Source organism: Oncorhynchus mykiss, chromosome 13 (assembly GCF_013265735.2).
Source record: "Oncorhynchus mykiss isolate Arlee chromosome 13, USDA_OmykA_1.1, whole genome shotgun sequence".
NCBI classification, from domain to species: domain Eukaryota; kingdom Metazoa; phylum Chordata; class Actinopteri; order Salmoniformes; family Salmonidae; genus Oncorhynchus; species Oncorhynchus mykiss.
In genome coordinates this window covers 68,798,856-68,817,181 of record NC_048577.1, presented here as the reverse complement: position 1 = coordinate 68,817,181, position 18,326 = coordinate 68,798,856, and the positions used below count along the sequence as shown (strand labels likewise).

Sequence of the window (18,326 nt, the reverse complement as noted above, 5' to 3'; positions counted from 1 at the left end):
CCTGTTACCTTGGACTAGTTTACCTCGGGGGGCGGAGCCTACTTTATCCCAACAGTAGCAGTAGGGCCCTGAGTGGGTGTGGTCTCCAGCAGCAGTAGAGCCCTGAGTGGGCGTGGCCTCCAACAGAAACAGTCGGGCCCTCAGGCAACATCCATCCTAGCTGAATATTAGTCAGGCCCCGAGACACCATTTACATGATGGGAGAAAACAAGCTATCTGTCTCTGTCTGTCCATCTCCGTTGTCTCTCTCCCTCCCTGTCTCTCTCTCTCCCTCCCCGTCTCTCTCTCTCCCCGTCTCTCTCCCTCCCTCCCTGTCTCCCTCCTTCCCTGTCTCCCTGTCTCCCTTTCTCTCTGTCTCCCTCCCTCCCTGTCTCTCTCCCTCCCTGTCTCTCTCTCTCCCTCCCTGTCTCTCTCTCTCCCTCCCTCCCTGTCTCTCTCTCTCCCTCCCCGTCTCTCTCCCTCCCCGTCTCTCTCCCTCCCTCCCTGTCTCCCTCCCTCCCTGTCTCCCTCCCTCCCTGTCTCTCTCCCTCCCCGTCTCTCTCTCTCCCTCCCCATCTCTCTCTCTCCCTCCCCGTCTCTCTCTCTCTCCCTCCCCATCTCTCTCTCTCCCTCCCCGTCTCTCTCTCCCTCCCCGTCTCTCTCTCCCTCCCTCCCCGTCTCTCTCTCCCTCCCCGTCTCTCTCTCCCTCCCCGTCTCTCTCTCCCTCCCCGTCTCTCTCTCCCTCCCCGTCTCTCTCTCCCTCCCCGTCTCTCTCCCTCCCCGTCTCTCTCCCTCCCCGTCTCTCTCCCTCCCTCCCTGTCTCCCTCCCTCCCTGTCTCCCTCCCTCCCTGTCTCTCTCCCTCCCCGTCTCTCTCTCTCCCTCCCCATCTCTCTCTCTCCCTCCCCGTCTCTCTCTCTCTCCCTCCCCATCTCTCTCTCTCCCTCCCCGTCTCTCTCTCCCTCCCCGTCTCTCTCTCCCTCCCTCCCCGTCTCTCTCTCCCTCCCCGTCTCTCTCCCTCCCTCCCTGTCTCCCTCCTTCCCTTTCTCTCTGTCTCCCTCCCTCCCTCCCTCCCTGTCTCCCTCCCTCCCTCCCTGTCTCCCTCCCTCCCTCCCTGTCTCCCTCCCTCCCTCCCTGTCTCCCTCCCTCCCTCCCTGTCTCTCTCCCTCCCTCCCTGTCTCTCTCTCCGTCTCTCTCTCTCCCTCCCCGTCTCTCTCTCTCCCTCCCCGTCTCTCTCTCTCCCTCCCCGTCTCTCTCTCCCTCCCCGTCTCTCTCTCCCTCCCCGTCTCTCTCTCCCTCCCCGTCTCTCTCTCCCTCCCCGTCTCTCTCTCCCTCCCCGTCTCTCTCTCCCTCCCCGTCTCTCTCTCCCTCCCCGTCTCTCTCTCTCCCTCCCCGTCTCTCTCTCTCCCTCCCCGTCTCGCTCTCTCCCTCCCGTCTCTCTCTCTCCCTCCCTGTCTCTCTCTCTCCCTCCCTGTCTCTCTCTCTCCCTCCCTCCCTCCCTGTCTCTCTCTTTCTCTCTCTCTCCCTCCCTCCCTCCCTCCCAGCCTCCCTCCCTCCCTCCCTCCCTCTCTCCCTCTCTCTCTCTCTCTCCCTCCCTCCCTCCCTCTCTCCCTCCCTGTCTCTCTCTCTCTCCCTCCCTGTCTCTCTCTCTCTCTCTCCCTCCCTCCCTCCCTCCCTGTCTCTCTCTCCCTCCCTCCCTCCCTGTCTCCCTCCCTCCCTCCCTGTCTCCCTCCCTCCCTCCCTCCCTCCCTCCATGTCTCTCTCTCCCTCCCTGTCTTTCTCTCCCTCCCTGTCTCTCTCTCCCTCCCTGTCTCTCTCTCCCTCCCTGTCTCTCTCTCTCCCTCCCTGTCTCTCTCTCTCCCTCCCTGTCTCTCTCTCTCCCTCCCTGTCTCTCTCTCTCCCTCCCTGTCTCTCTCTCTCCCTCCCTGTCGCTCTCTCTCCCTCCCTGTCGCTCTCTCTCCCTCCCTGTCTCTCTCTCTCTCTCCCTCCCTCCCTCCCTGTCGCTCTCTCTCCCTCCCTGTCTCTCTCTCTCTCTCCCTCCCTCCCTCCCTGTCTCTCTCCCTCCCTCCCTCTCTCCCTCCCTGTCTCTCTCTCTCTCTCTCCCTCCCTGTCTCTCTCTCTCTCCCTGTCTCTCGCTCTCTCTCCCTCCCTGTCTCTCTCTCTCCCTCCCTCCCTCCCTCCCTCCCTCCCTCCCTCCCTCCCTCCCTCCCTCCCTCCCTCCCTCTCTCTCTCTCTCTCTCTCTCCCTCCCTCCCTCCCTGTCTCTCTCTCCCTCCCTCCCTCCCTGTCTCTCTCTCCCTCCCTCCCTCCCTGTCTCTCTCTCTCTCTCTCCCTCCCTCCCTCCCTCCCTCCCTCCCTGTCTCTCTCTCTCTCCCTCCCTCCCTGTCTCTCTCCCTCCCTCCTTCTCTCCCTCTCTCCCTCCCTGTCTCCCTGTCTCTCTCTCTCCCTCCCTGTCTCTCTCTCTCCCTGTCTCCTTGTCTCTCTCTCTCTGTCTCTCTCTCTGTCTCCCTGTCTCTCTCTCTCCCTGTCTCCCTGTCTCTCTCTCTCCCTCCCTCCCTGTCTTTCTCTCTCCCTCCCTGTCTCTCCCTCCCTCCCTGTCTCCCTAACTCTGTCTCCCTGTCTCTCTCTCTCCCTCCCTGTCACTCTCTCTCTCTCCCTCCCTGTCTCTCTCTCTCCCTCCCTATCTCTCTCTCCCTCCCTGTCTCTCTCTCTCTCCCTCCCTGTCTCTCTCTCTCTCCCTCCCTGTCTCTCTCTCTCTCCCTCCCTGTCTCTCTCTCTCTCCCTCCCTTTCTCTCTCTCTCTCCCTCCCTCTCTCTCTCTCCCTCCCTGTCTCTCTCTCTCTCCCTCCCTGTCTCTCTCTCTCTCCTTCCCTGTCTCTCTCTCTCTCCCTCCCTGTCTCTCTCTCTCTCTCCCTCCCTGTCTCTCTCTCTCTCTCTCCCTCCCTGTCTCTATGTCTCTCTCCCTCCCTGTCTCTATGTCTCTCTCCCTCCCTGTCTCTATGTCTCTCTCTCCCTCCCTGTCTCTATGTCTCTCTCTCCCTCCCTGTCTCTATGTCTCTCTCTCTCTCCCTGTCTCCCTGTCTCCCTGTCTCTCTCCCTCCCTCCCTGTCTCTCTCCCTCCCTGTCCTTGTTCTCCTTCCTGGGAAACACAACATGGGCATTAAGGCGGGCAGGTCAAAGCTTAGACATACTTCTCTTAAATACGCCATCATGAATTGAGCAAAGTGTTTTAACAGAAGTTCCCACAACATCCCGAGGCAATAATGGGAAAAGGTCATTTTGCATTCAGGCAAATAAGGGTGTTGTTGGCTGTGGTGTTGACCTCTACCTGTCACTGTATGACAGCGCCAGTCTTTTTAATGTCCAGTGTCAACATTGAAAAAGAATGACCTCAAACTTTATCTTAGTTTATCTAGTTTTAAAGCCCAAATCAAACAGTTTTTTTTATTGAATTTTTTTTTACACGTGAACGAGCGCGTACACGCTGGAATTAGAAAGAAACCGTACGGGAGCCAACTGCATCATGTTAGTCACATTAGAAGCACATCTGTCTTCCTCGTTCCTACTCGAAGCAATGCTGCTAGTGAGTGGATAAACTGCATCATGTTAGTCAAATTAGAAGCACGTCTGTCTTCCTCGTTCCTACTCGAAGCAATGCTGCTAGTGAGTGGATAAACTGCATCATGTTAGTGAAATTAGAAGCACGTCTGTCTTCCTCGTTCCTACTCGAAGCAATGCTGCTAGTGTACAGTCAAAGATGTGTCTATTTAGTGTTGATCAGTTCAGCTGCCGGTACCAATAATACATATTTAAATACGTTTCACCTGTTTCCCTGTTTCCCTGTTTCCCTGTCTCCCTTTCTACCTGTTTCCCTGTTTACCTGTTTACCTGTTTCCCTGTCTCCCTTTCTACCTGTCTCCCTTTCTACCTGTTTCCCTGTTTACCTGTCTACCTGTTTCCCTGTTTACCTGTATCCTTGTCTACCTGTCTACCTGTCTACCTGTCTACCTGTCTCCCTGTGTTCCCTGTTTACCTGTTTACCCGTCTACCTGTTTACCCGTTTACCCGTCTACCTGTTTACCCGTCTACCTGTTTACCCGTCTACCCGTTTACCCGTCTACCCGTTTACCCGTCTACCCGTTTACCTGTCTACCTGTTTCCCTGTCTACCTGTCTACCTGTCTACCTGTTTACCTGTTTCCCTGTTTCCCAGCTTAATTCTTTATCAGAATACAGGGCTTTCAGAAAGGTGTTCAGGCCCCTTGACTTTTCCCACATTTTGTTACGTTACAGCCTTATTCTAAAATGGATGAAATAAAAACAATCCCTCATCAATCTACACACATTACTCCATAATAACAGTGTTTTTAGACATTTTATTACACAAACTGAAATACCTTATTTTTACTAGTATTCAGACCATTTGCTATGAGACTCGAAATTGAGCTCAAGTGTATCCTGTTTCCATTGATCATCCTTAGGATGTTTTTATAACTTGATTGGGGTCCACCTGTGGTAGATTGAATTGATTGGACATGATTAGGAAAGGCACACACCTGTCAATATAAGGTTCCACAGTTGACAGTGCTTGTCAGAGCCAAAAACCAATCCATGAGGTCGAAGGAATTGTCCATGGAGCGTCGAGACAGGATTGTGTCGAGGCACAGATCTGGGGAAGGGTACCAAGAAAATGTCTGCAGCATTGAAGGTCCCCAAGAACACAGTGGCCTCCATCATTCTTAAATGGAAGAAGTTTGGAACCAACTAGACTTTTCCTAGAGCTGGCTGCCCGGCCAAACTGAGAAATCGGGGTAGAGTTTTTCAGTGGCAGGGACTGGGAGACTAGTCAGGATCGAGGGAAAGATGATCTGGGAAAAGTACAGAGAGATCCTTGATGAAAACCTTCTCCAGAGCGCTCAGGACCTCAGACTGGGGTGAAGGTTCACGTTCCAACAGGACAACGACCCTAAGCACACAGCCAAGACAACGCAGGAGTGGCTTCGTGACATGTCTCTGAATGTCCTTGAGTGGCCCTGCCAGAGCCCGGACTTGAACCCAATTGAACATCTCTGGAGAAACTTGAAAATTGCTGTGCAGCGATGCTCCCCATCCAACCTGACAGAGCTTGAGAGGATCTGCAGAGCAGAATGGGAGAAACTCCCCAAATACAGGTGTGCCAAGCTTGTAGCGTCATACCCAAGAAGACTCAAGGCTTTAATCGCTGCCAAAGGTGCTTCAACAAAGTACTGAGTAAAGGGTCTGAATACTTTTATTAATGTAATATTTCAGTTTTATTTAGTTAATTAGCTAAAATGTTGAAAAACCTGTTTTTGCGTTGTCATTATGGGGTATTGTGTGTAGATTGATTAGGGGGGGGGGGGGGGGGAACTTTATAATCCATTTTAAAATAGAGCTGTAACTTAACTAAATGTGGTAAAAGTCAAGGGGTCTTAATACTTTCTGAATGCACTGTACATTTAAAAAATGTTTTTAAAATGTACCTTTATTTAACCAGTTAAGAACAAATTATTATTTTCAATGACGGCCTAGGAGCCTGTTCAGGGGCAGAACGACAGATTTTGTACCTTGTCAGCTCGGGGGTTTGAACTTGCAACCTTCCGGTTACTAGTCCAACGCTCTAACCACTAGACTACCCTGCCGCCCCATAGCGAACACAGCACGCTCTCTACTCCAGCACGCAAAGTTGGACTCTGTTGAATGTGATTTCGGCTGAGGTAGTTTACACACGGCTGTTGTCAGCTTTCATTTCTGATGAGTCATGTCTCAATGCTTTTCCCTCTCCACTTCTCAGGTAGTTTGAACCAGATAATTAGATTGTGTAGAATGAGGGTAGAGAGGTGGAGGGATGAGGGCAGAGAGGTGGAGGGATGAGGGCAGAGAGGTGGAGGGATGAGGGCACAGTCATAGGAGTGGAAGCTGCTCATTCCACCACAGGTGGACAGGCAGAGAGACGAGGGTAGAGAGGTGGAGGGATGAGGGCAGAGAGGTGGAGGGATGAGGGCAGAGAGGTGGAGGGATGAGGGCAGAGAGGTGGAGGGATGAGGGCAGAGAGGTGGAGGGATGAGGGCAGAGAGGTGGAGGGATGAGGGCAGAGAGGTGGAGGGATGAGGGCAGAGAGGTGGAGGGACGAGGGCAGAGAGGTGGAGGGACGAGGGCAGAGAGGTGGAGGGACGAGGGCAGAGAGGTGGAGGGATGAGGGTGGAGGGATGAGGGTGGAGAGATGGAGGGATGAGGGCAGAGAGGTGGAGGGATGAGGGCAGAGAGGTGGAGGGATGAGGGCACAGTCATAGGAGTGGAAGCTGCTCATTCCACCACAGGTGGACAGGCAGAGAGACGAGGGTAGAGAGGTGGAGGGATGAGGGCAGAGAGGTGGAGGGATGAGGGCAGAGAGGTGGAGGGATGAGGGCAGAGAGGTGGAGGGATGAGGGCAGAGAGGTGGAGGGATGAGGGTAGAGAGGTGGAGGGATGAGGGCAGAGAGGTGGAGGGATGAGGGCAGAGAGGTGGAGGGACGAGGGCGGAGAGGTGGAGGGATGAGGGTGGAGGGATGAGGGTGGAGAGATGGAGGGATGAGGGCAGAGAGGTGGAGGGATGAGGGCAGAGAGGTGGAGGGATGAGGGCAGAGAGGTGGAGGGATGAGGGTAGAGAGGTGGAGGGATGAGGGTGGAGGGATGAGGGCAGAGAGGTGGAGGGATGAGGGCAGAGAGGTGGAGGGATGAGGGCAGAGAGGTGGAGGGATGAGGGCAGAGAGGTGGAGGGATGAGGGCAGAGAGGTGGAGGGATGAGGGTAGAGAGGTGGAGGGATGAGGGCAGAGAGGTGGAGGGATGAGGGCAGAGAGGTGGAGGGACGAGGGCAGAGAGGTGGAGGGATGAGGGTGGAGGGATGAGGGTGGAGAGATGGAGGGATGAGGGTAGAGAGGTGGAGGGATGAGGGCAGAGAGGTGGAGGGATGAGGGCAGAGAGGTGGAGGGATGAGGGTGGAGGGATGAGGGCAGAGAGGTGGAGGGATGAGGGCAGAGAGGTGGAGGGATGAGGGTAGAGAGGTGGAGGGATGAGGGCAGAGAGGTGGAGGGATGAGGGTGGAGGGATGAGGGCAGAGAGGTGGAGGGATGAGGGTAGAGAGGTGGAGGGATGAGGGCAGAGAGGTGGAGGGATGAGGGCAGAGAGGTGGAGGGATGAGGGCAGAGAGGTGGAGGGATGAGGGCAGAGAGGTGGAGGGATGAGGGCAGAGAGGTGGAGGGATGAGGGTAGAGAGGTGGAGGGATGAGGGTAGAGAGGTGGAGGGATGAGGGCAGAGAGGTGGAGGGATGAGGGCAGAGAGGTGGAGGGATGAGGGCAGAGAGGTGGAGGGATGAGGGCAGAGAGGTGGAGGGATGAGGGCAGAGAGGTGGAGGGATGAGGGCAGAGAGGTGGAGGGATGAGGGCACAGTCATAGGAGTGGAAGCTGCTCATTCCACCACAGCGGTTAAAAGGATGAAAGGGTTTTTCTCAGTAAAAGATGTGAGAGGTGTTGGTTCACAGCGACACCGTTAACCCCACCAGTCTCTCAGTGTCTTTTATTAGAGTGAACCACAGAGGCCAGGGCCAATGAGGCGAGGACAGGAACAGGATCTGATAGGTGGCATGACTTTAGAATCCCACATGAACTACAAGCTGCCATGGTGATACAACTGTTGTCAGGGGAGATGGATAAGCCTATGATGTGATTGGACTAATGGATTTAGTAAAACAGTAATAATACATTATAATACAGCTGTGTGTCATTTACACCAAAACGACAATCACACAGAGTAATATATCACTTTATTAATGACCGACATGTGAAGTTGTAATGAACTGCCTATAAACTACTTCTGAACTGTTTAAGATGTTATCATTGTCTGTCGACTACTCATTTGTCTTTCTCTCCCTCCCCCTTCTCTCTCCTTTTCTCTCCCTTCTCCCTTCTCTCTCTCTCTCCCCTTCTCTCTCCCCCTTCTCTCTCTCTCCCTGTCTCTCTCTCCCCCTTCTCTCTCCTTCTCTCTCCCTTCTCTCCTTCTCTCTCCCTTCTCCCCTTCTCTCTCTCTGTCTCTCTCTCCCCCTTCTCTCTCCTTCTCTCTCCCTTCTCCCTTCTCTCTCTCTCTCCCCTTCTCTCTCTCTGTCTCTCTCCCCCTTCTCTCTCTCTCCCTGATCTCTCCCCCTTCTCTCTCCTTCTCTCTCCTTCTCTCTCCCTTCTCCCTTCTCTCTCTCTCTCTCCCCCTACTCTGTCTCTCTCTCCCTGATCTCTCCCTCCCTCTCTCTCTCCCCCTTCTCTGTCTCTCTCTCTCCCCCTCCCCCTCCCCCTTCTGTTTCTCTGTCTCTCTCTCTCTCTCCCCCTCCCCCTTCTGTCTCTCTCTCTCTCTCTCTCCCTCTGCCTCTCTCTCTCTCTCTCTGTCTCTCTCTCTCTCTCCCTCCCTCTCTCTCTCTCTCTCTCCCTCCCCCTTCTCTCTCTCTCTCCCTGATCTCTCTCCCTGATCTCTCTCTCTCCCTCCCCCTTCTCTCTCTCTCTACCTCTGTCTCTCTCTCTCTCTCCCCCTCCCCCTTCTCTCTCTCTCTCCCTGATCTCTCTCCCTGATCTCTCTCTCTCCCTCCCCCTTCTCTCTCTCTCTACCTCTGTCTCTCTCTCTCTCTCCCCCTCCCCCTTCTCTCTCTCTCTCCCTGATCTCTCTCCCTGATCTCTCTCTCTCCCTCCCCCTTCTCTCTCTCTCTACCTCTGTCTCTCTGTCTCTCTCTCCCTCCCCCTTCTCTCTCTCTCTCTCCCTCCCCCTTCTCTCTCTCTCTCTCCCTGATCTCTCTCTCTCTCCAGTGGTGCCTCTGATCCTGAAGGCCTTGGTCTATGATGAAAAGAGAGGAGCGTGTAGCGTTGGTTCTAACGTACGAGATGCAGCCTGCTACGTCTGCTGGGCCTTTGCCAGGGCCTACGAACCCACCGAGCTGAAGCCCTTCGTCACGCAGATCGCCTGGTAACACTCCTCTACTTCTTCATCATCCTCCTCCTCTGTCTCTCTGACCCCGGTCGGGGTCAATTACGTTTTTAATTCGCTCAGTTCAGTTAGTGAATTGATGTCAATTGAAGATTTGTGTGAAAACTTCCCCATCTCAAGGTAGGATTCTGCCCTAATAATAGAGAAGGTTAAACATGGGCTTTTAGATTACAGAATGTTTCAATTTTTAAAATAAATGTTTTATTGAACCTTTATTTAACTAGGCAGGTCAGTTAAGAACAAATTCTTATTTACAATGACGGTTTAGGAACAGTGGGTTAACTGGTCTAGGAACAGTGGGTTAACTGCCTTGTTCAGGGGCAGAACGACAGATGTTGTACCTTGTCAGCTCGGGGATTTAATCTAGCAACCTTTTGGTTGGCCCACTAGACTACCTGCTGCCCCACCACTCTAACCACTAGACTACCTGCTGCCCCACCACTCTAACCACTAGACTACCTGTTGCCTCTCTAACCACTAGACTACCTGCTGCCCCACCACTCTAACCACTAGACTACCTGTTGCCTCTCTAACCACTAGACTACCTGCCGTCCCTACACTCTAACCACTAGACTACCTGCCGTCCCACCACTCTAACCACTAGACTACCTGCCGTCCCTACACTCTAACCACTAGGCTACCTGCCGTCCCTACACTCTAACCACTAGACTACCTGCCGTCCCACCACTCTAACCACTAGACTACCTGCCGTCCCACCACTCTAACCACTAGACTACCTGCCGTCCCACCACTCTAACCACTAGGCTACCTGCCGTCCCTACACTCTAACCACTAGACTACCTGCTGCCCCTACACTCTAACCACTAGGCTACCTGCTGCCCCTACACTCTAACCACTAGACTACCTGCCGCCCCTACACTCTAACCACTAGACTACCTGCCGCCCCTACACTCTAACCACTAGGCTACCTGCCGCCCCTACACTCTAACCACTAGGCTACCTGCCGTCCCTACACTCTAACCACTAGACTACCTGCCGTCCCTACACTCTAACCACTAGGCTACCTGCCGTCCCTACACTCTAACCACTAGGCTACCTGCCGTCCCTACACTCTAACCACTAGGCTACCTGCCGTCCCTACACTCTAACCACTAGGCTACCTGCCGTCCCTACACTCTAACCACTAGGCTACCTGCTGTCCCTACACTCTAACCACTAGACTACCTGCTGCCCCACCACTCTAACCACTAGACTACCTGCTGCCCCACCACTCTAACCACTAGACTACCTGCTGCCCCTACACTCTAACCACTAGGCTACCTGCCGCCCCTACACTCTAACCACTAGACTACCTGCTGCCCCTACACTCTAACCACTAGGCTACCTGCCGTCCCTACACTCTAACCACTAGGCTACCTGCTGCCCCTACACTCTAACCACTAGACTACCTGCCGCCCCTACACTCTAACCACTAGACTACCTGCTGCCCCTACACTCTAACCACTAGACTACCTGCTGCCCCACCACTCTAACCACTAGGCTACCTGCCGCCCCTACACTCTAACCACTAGGCTACCTGCCGCCCCTACACTCTAACCACTAGACTACCTGCCGCCCCTACACTCTAACCACTAGACTACCTGCTGCCCCTACACTCTAACCACTAGGCTACCTGCCGCCCCTACACTCTAACCACTAGGCTACCTGCCGCCCCTACACTCTAACCACTAGGCTACCTGCTGCCCCTACACTCTAACCACTAGGCTACCTGCCGTCCCTACACTCTAACCACTAGACTACCTGCTGCCCCTACACTCTAACCACTAGGTTACCTGCCGCCCCTACACTCTAACCACTAGGCTACCTGCCGCCCCTACACTCTAACCACTAGGCTACCTGCTGCCCCTACACTCTAACCACTAGGCTACCTGCTGCCCCTACACTCTAACCACTAGGCTACCTGCCGTCCCTACACTCTAACCACTAGACTACCTGCTGCCCCTACACTCTAACCACTAGACTACCTGCTGCCCCTACACTCTAACCACTAGGCTACCTGCCGTCCCTACACTCTAACCACTAGGCTACCTGCCGTCCCTACACTCTAACCACTAGGCTACCTGCCGTCCCTACACTCTAACCACTAGGCTACCTGCCGTCCCTACACTCTAACCACTAGACTACCTGCTGCCCCTACACTCTAACCACTAGGCTACCTGCCGTCCCTACACTCTAACCACTAGGCTACCTGCCGTCCCTACACTCTAACCACTAGGCTACCTGCCGTCCCTACACTCTAACCACTAGACTACCTGCTGCCCCTACACTCTAACCACTAGGCTACCTGCCGTCCCTACACTCTAACCACTAGGCTACCTGCCGTCCCTACACTCTAACCACTAGACTACCTGCTGCCCCTACACTCTAACCACTAGTCTACCTGCCGCCCCTACACTCTAACCACTAGACTACCTGCTGCCCCTACACTCTAACCACTAGGCTACCTGCCGCCCCTACACTCTAACCACTAGGCTACCTGCCGTCCCTACACTCTAACCACTAGACTACCTGCTGCCCCTACACTCTAACCACTAGGCTACCTGCCGTCCCTACACTCTAACCACTAGGCTACCTGCCGTCCCTACACTCTAACCACTAGACTACCTGCTGCCCCTACACTCTAACCACTAGTCTACCTGCCGCCCCTACACTCTAACCACTAGACTACCTGCTGCCCCTACACTCTAACCACTAGGCTACCTGCCGCCCCTACACTCTAACCACTAGACTACCTGCTGCCCCTACACTCTAACCACTAGGCTACCTGCCGCCCCTACACTCTAACCACTAGGCTACCTGCCGTCCCTACACTCTAACCACTAGACTACCTGCTGCCCCTACACTCTAACCACTAGGCTACCTGCCGTCCCTACACTCTAACCACTAGACTACCTGCTGCCCCTACACTCTAACCACTAGGCTACCTGCCGTCCCTACACTCTAACCACTAGGCTACCTGCCGTCCCTACACTCTAACCACTAGTCTACCTGCCGCCCCTACGCTCCAACCACTAGGCTACCTGCCGCCCCTACACTCTAACCACTAGGCTACCTGCCGCCCCTACACTCTAACCACTAGGCTACCTGCCGCCCCTACACTCTAACCACTAGACTACCTGCCGCCCCTACACTCTAACCACTAGACTACCTGCCGCCCCTACACTCTAACCACTAGACTACCTGCCGCCCCTACACTCTAACCACTAGGCTACCTGCCGTCCCTACACTCTAACCACTAGGCTACCTGCTGCCCCGGCCAAATATAGGCCAACAAACACATTTCACTTCAAGATCTAGAAGTAGAATAGAATTGTCCTTAGTAGTTGACAGCAGCATAAATAACAGTCACTACATTGAGGTTAGTCAAGTAAGACAAAGCCTCCCAGTTGTTGACGGCTGTGGACAGAGAGATGACAGCTATATAGAGATAACATGACCTACATGACACCTATGAATACACCACAGGCCTTTAGTGTCACAGCTGAATACATCACAGGCCTTTAGTGTCACAGATGAATAGACCACAGGCCTTTAGTGTCACAGCTGAATAGACCACAGGCCTTTAGTGTCACAGATGAATAGACCACAGGCCTTTAGTGTCACAGCTGAATACATCACAGGCCTTTAGTGTCACAGATGAATAGACCACAGGCCTTTAGTGTCACAGCTGAATAGACCACAGGCCTTTAGTGTCACAGATGAATAGACCACAGGCCTTTAGTGTCACAGCTGAATACATCACAGGCCTTTAGTGTCACAGATGAATAGACCACAGGCCTTTAGTGTCACAGCTGAATAGACCACAGGCCTTTAGTGGCACAGCTGAATAGACCACAGGCCTTTAGTGTCACAGCTGAATACATCACAGGCCTTTAGTGTCACAGATGAATACACCACAGGCCTTTAGTGTCACAGATGAATAGACCACAGGCCTTTAGTGTCACATCTGAATAGACCACAGGCCTTTAGTGTCACAGCTGAATACATCACAGGCCTTTAGTGTCACAGCTGAATACACCACAGGCCTTTAGTGTCACAGATGAATACACCACAGGTCTTTAGTGTCACAGCTGAATAGACCACAGGCCTTTAGTGTCACAGCTGAATACACCACAGGCCTTTAGTATCACAGCTGAATAGACCACAGGCCTTTAGTGTCACAGCTGAATAGACCACAGGCCTTTAGTGTCACAGATGAATAGACCACAGGCCTTTAGTGTCACAGCTGAATAGACCACAGGCCTTTAGTGTCACAGCTGAATAGACCACAGGCCTTTAGTGTCACAGATGAATAGACCACAGGCCTTTAGTGTCACATCTGAATAGACCACAGGCCTTAGCGCTGATGAAACCAGGTTAAAGAAGGATTTTTAAGCCTTGAGACAATTGAGACATGGATTGTTGTATGTGTTGCCATTCAGAGGGTGAATGGGCAAGACTAAAGATTTAAGTGACTTTGAACGGGGCGTGGTAGTAGGTGCCAGGCACACCGTTTTGTGTCAAGAACTGCAACGCTGCTGGGGTTTTCACGCTCAACAGTTTCCTGTGTATCAAGAATGGTCCACCACCCAAAGGACATCCAACCAACTGGACACAACTGTGGGAAGCACTGGAGTCAACATGGGCCAGCATCCCTGTGGAACGCTTTCAACACCTTGTAGAGTCTGTGGCCCGACGAATTGAGGCTGTTCTGAGGGCGAAAGGTCTTATTAGGAGTCAATATTAGGAAGGTGTTCTTAATGTTTTGTAAACTCAGTGTAGCTGCCTGTTTCAAATTGTTTTAGGATGCAATTTCTTTTGTTGATTTTTGTATTTTTTGTTGTTGTGAATAAGAGCGTTGTCTCATGTCCCCATCTACACAAGGCTACTAGGCTACTAGGCTACTTCTGCCTTCTTGCTATGCGATACTTCACCCACTACAAAACACTGTAATACCTCAACGAATACGCATTTTTAAATGATCTCAGAATACGTTGTATGAACTCCTCATCCCCAGTAACAACGGTATCATATGTACTGGGGTTGTAGTTCCCAGTAACAACGGGATCATATGTACTGGGGTCGTTATCGTAGTTCCCAGTAACAACGGTATCATATGTACTGGGGTTGTAGTTCCCAGTAACAACGGTATCATATGTACTGGGGTCGTTATCGTAGTCCCCAGTAACAACGGTATCATATGTACTGGGGTCGTAGTTCCCAGTAACAACGGTATCATATGTACTGGGGTCGTTATCGTAGTCCCCAGTAACAACGGTATCATATGTACTGGGGTCGTTATCGTAGTTCCCAGTAACAACGGCATTGTATGTTCTGGGGTCGTTATCGTAGTTCCCAGTAACAACGGTATCATATGTACTGGGGTCGTTATCGTAGTCCCCAGTAACAACGGTATCATATGTACTGGGGTCGTTATCGTAGTTCCCAGTAACAACAGTATCATATGTACTGGGGTCGTTATCGTAGATCCCAGTAACAACGGTATCATATGTACTGGGGTCGTTATCGTAGTTCCCAGTAACAACGGTATCATATGTACTGGGGTCGTAGTTCCCAGTAACAACGGTATCATATGTACTGGGGTCGTTATCGTAGTCCCCAGTAACAACGGTATCATATGTACTGGGGTCGTAGTTCCCACTAACAACGGCATCATATGTACTGGGGTCGTTATCGTAGTCCCCAGTAACAACGGTATCGTATGTACTGGGGTCGTTATCGTAGTTCCCAGTAACAACGGTATCATATGTACTGGGGTCGTTATCGTAGTTCCCAGTAACAACGGTATCATATGTACTGGGGTCGTAGTTCCCAGTAACAACGCTATGATATGTACTGAGGTCGTTATCGTAGTTCCCAGTAACAACAGGATCATATGTACTGGGGTCGTTATCGTAGTTCCCAGTAACAACAGCATCGTATGTACTGGGGTCGTAGTTCCCAGTAACAACGGGATCGTTTGTACTGGGGTTGTAGTTCCCAGTAACAACGGGATCGTATGTACTGGGGTTGTAGTTCCCAGTAACAACGGTATCATATGTACTGGGGTCGTTATCGTAGTTCCCAGTAACAACGGTATCGTATGTACTGGGGTCGTTGTCGCAAGCCTCTGCTGCTCCTCATCTACACCTCAACGTGTCGACTACAAGCCTCTATCTCTGCCTGCTCCTCATCCACACCTCAACGTAGACCACAAACATCTGTCTCTGCCTGCTCCTCATCCACACCTCAACGTGTCGACTACAAGCCTCTATCTCTGCCTGCTCCTCATCCACACCTCAACGTAGACCACAAACATCTGTCTCTGCCTCTCCTCATCTACACCTCAACGTGTCGACTACAAGCCTCTATCTCTGCCTCTCCTCATCTACACCTCAACGTGTCGACTACAAGCCTCTATCTCTGCCTTTCCTCATCTACACCTCAACGTGTCGACTACAAGCCTCTATCTCTGCCTGCTCCTCATCCACACCTCAACGTAGACCACAAACATCTGTCTCTGCCTGCTCCTCATCCACACCTCAACGTAGACCACAAACATCTGTCTCTGCCTGCTCCTCATCCACACCTCAACGTAGACCACAAACATCTGTCTCTGCCTGCTCCTCATCCACACCTCAACGTAGACCACAAACATCTGTCTCTGCCTGCTCCTCATCCACACCTCAACGTAGACCACAAACATCTGTCTCTGCCTGCTCCTCATCCACACCTCAGCATGATGAAACCATCTCCCTCTGGCTGTTAAGCCATACGACGTGTCTAACTGGTTTGGTTTGGAGCCCTGTCTGGGCACAATGCATTTCACAGACAGGCAGGCAGACGCTCCTTAAGGTGACTGAAGGTGTTGTGTTCATGTTACTGTGGATGAGTGCAGGGTCTTGCCATGCTGAGGAGAGGGTGATGAGAGGAGGAAGTGATGAGTGGAGGGTCTTGCCATGCTGAGGAGAGGGTGATGGGAGGAGGAAGTGATGAGTGGAGGGCCTTGCTTGTCAGTCAGGTGTCTCTCTCTGTGTGTGTGTGTGTGTGTGTGTGTGTGTGTGTGTGTGTGTGCGCGCAGGTTCAGGTCTCAGGTGTACCTCTTAGCTGTGCATGACTCCACACCTGTCCTGCCTGTGTCTGCAGAGAAGTTGAAGTTCATTTACGCGCCCTGCTCCTCCCTCCCTCCCTCCCTCCCTCCCTCCCTCCATGGACATGTCTGGGCCTGTGGGACCCTGTGCCTCTGCAGTGTCAGTTTTACCCTCCCCCCACACACACACACCAGCCTCCCGCTCCCTGCAGCCAGCCTTGCCAAGTTTCGCCTGGCGTGGTTGGTTTCGGTGGCTGTTTGGTACCGGGGCTCAGGCAAGCTCAGTCCTGCTCCAGATTCGTAAAAGCCTCTTGACATTTTTACTCTATTTTAGTGTGGCATTTACACACACACATACATACACACACACACACACACGCACAGGGGGGTACACACACACACACACACACACACACATACACACACACACACACACAGAGGGGGGTACACACACACACACACACATGCACAGGGGGGTACACACACACACACACACACACACACACACACACACACACAGGGGGGTACGCACACACACACACACACATGCATAGGGGGGTACACACACACACACACATGCACAGGGGGGTACGCACACAGACATTGTGCTTGGTCACTATTAAACACTGGAACTCACACAGGAAATAAGGTGCAGGATGTCCCCAGGGGAACTCTCCTCCTCAGATGAGACTCTCTCGTTCTTTCTTTCCGTCTTCCAGTCCACATGGACTGTTGCCTCACTGAAACCACAGTGGTTAGTCAGGGTTAGGGTCCAGGGACAGAGAGAACAGTTAGTCAGGTTAGTGTCCAGGGACAGAGAACAGAGTTAGTCAGGTTAGGGTTAGTGTCCAGGGACAGAGAGAACAGTTAGTCAGGTTAGGGTCCAGGGACAGAGACCAGAGTTAGTCAGGTTAGGGTCCAGGGACAGAGAGAACAGAGTTAGTCAGGGTTAGTGTCCAGGGACAGAGAGAACAGAGTTAGTAAGGTTAGGGACCAGGGACAGAGAGAACAGAGTTAGTCAGGGTTAGGGTCCAGGGACAGAGAGAACAGAGTTAGTCAGGTTAGTGTCCAGGGACAGAGAACAGAGTTAGTCAGGGTTAGGGTTAGGGTCCAGGGACAGAGACCAGAGTTAGTCAGGTTAGGGTCCAGGGACAGAGAGAACAGAGTTAGTCAGGTTAGTGTCCAGGGACAGAGAGAACAGAGTTAGTCAGGTTAGTGTTAGTGTCCAGGGACAGAGAGAACAGAGTTAGTCAGGTTAGGGTCCAGGGACAGAGAGAACAGAGTTAGTCAGGGTTAGGGTCCAGGGACAGAGAGAACAGAGTTAGTCAGGTTAGTGTCCAGGGACAGAGAACAGAGTTAGTCAGGGTTAGGGTTAGGGTCCAGGGACAGAGACCAGAGTTAGTCAGGTTAGGGTCCAGGGACAGAGAGAACAGAGTTAGTCAGGTTAGGGTCCAGGGACAGAGACCAGAGTTAGTCAGGTTAGGGTCCAGGGACAGAGACCAGAGTTAGTCAGGTTAGGGTCCAGGGACAGAGAGAACAGAGTTAGTCAGGGTTAGTGTCCAGGGACAGAGAGAACAGAGTTAGTAAGGTTAGGGACCAGGGACAGAGAGAACAGAGTTAGTCAGGGTTAGGGTCCAGGGACAGAGAGAACAGAGTTAGTCAGGTTAGTGTCCAGGGACAGAGAACAGAGTTAGTCAGGGTTAGGGTTAGGGTCCAGGGACAGAGACCAGAGTTAGTCAGGTTAGGGTCCAGGGACAGAGAGAACAGAGTTAGTCAGGTTAGTGTCCAGGGACAGAGAGAACAGAGTTAGTCAGGTTAGTGTTAGTGTCCAGGGACAGAGAGAACAGAGTTATTCAGGTTAGTGTCCAGGGACAGAGAACAGAGTTAGTCAGGGTTAGGGTTAGGGTCCAGGGACAGAGACCAGAGTTAGTCAGGTTAGGGTCCAGGGACAGAGACCAGAGTTAGTCAGGTTAGGGTCCAGGGACAGAGAGAACAGAGTTAGTCAGGTTAGGGTCCAGGGACAGAGAGAACAGAGTTAGTCAGGGTTAGGGTCCAGGGACAGAGAGAACAGAGTTAGTCAGGTTAGGGTTCAGGGACAGAGAGAACAAAGTTAGTCAGGTTAGGGTTAGGGTCCAGGGACAGAGACCAGAGTTAGTCAGGGTTAGGGTCCAGGGACAGAGACCAGAGTTAGTCAGGGTTAGGGTCCAGGGACAGAGAGAACAGAGTTAGTCAGGTTAGTGT

The 18,326-nt window shown here is 52.7% G+C and overlaps 1 protein-coding gene across 3 annotated transcripts in view; it reads left to right on the top strand.

The window, feature by feature from the left end:
- Positions 1-18,326, top strand: part of LOC110512740 (tubulin-specific chaperone D-like) — a 141,869-nt gene that overhangs the window by 38,876 nt on the left and 84,667 nt on the right. For all 3 annotated transcript variants that reach the window (XM_036941974.1, XM_036941975.1, XM_036941976.1), the window contains exon 15: positions 8,818-8,974. In XM_036941974.1, coding sequence (XP_036797869.1) covers positions 8,818-8,974 — 157 coding nt within the window. The remainder of the gene's footprint in view (positions 1-8,817; positions 8,975-18,326) is intronic.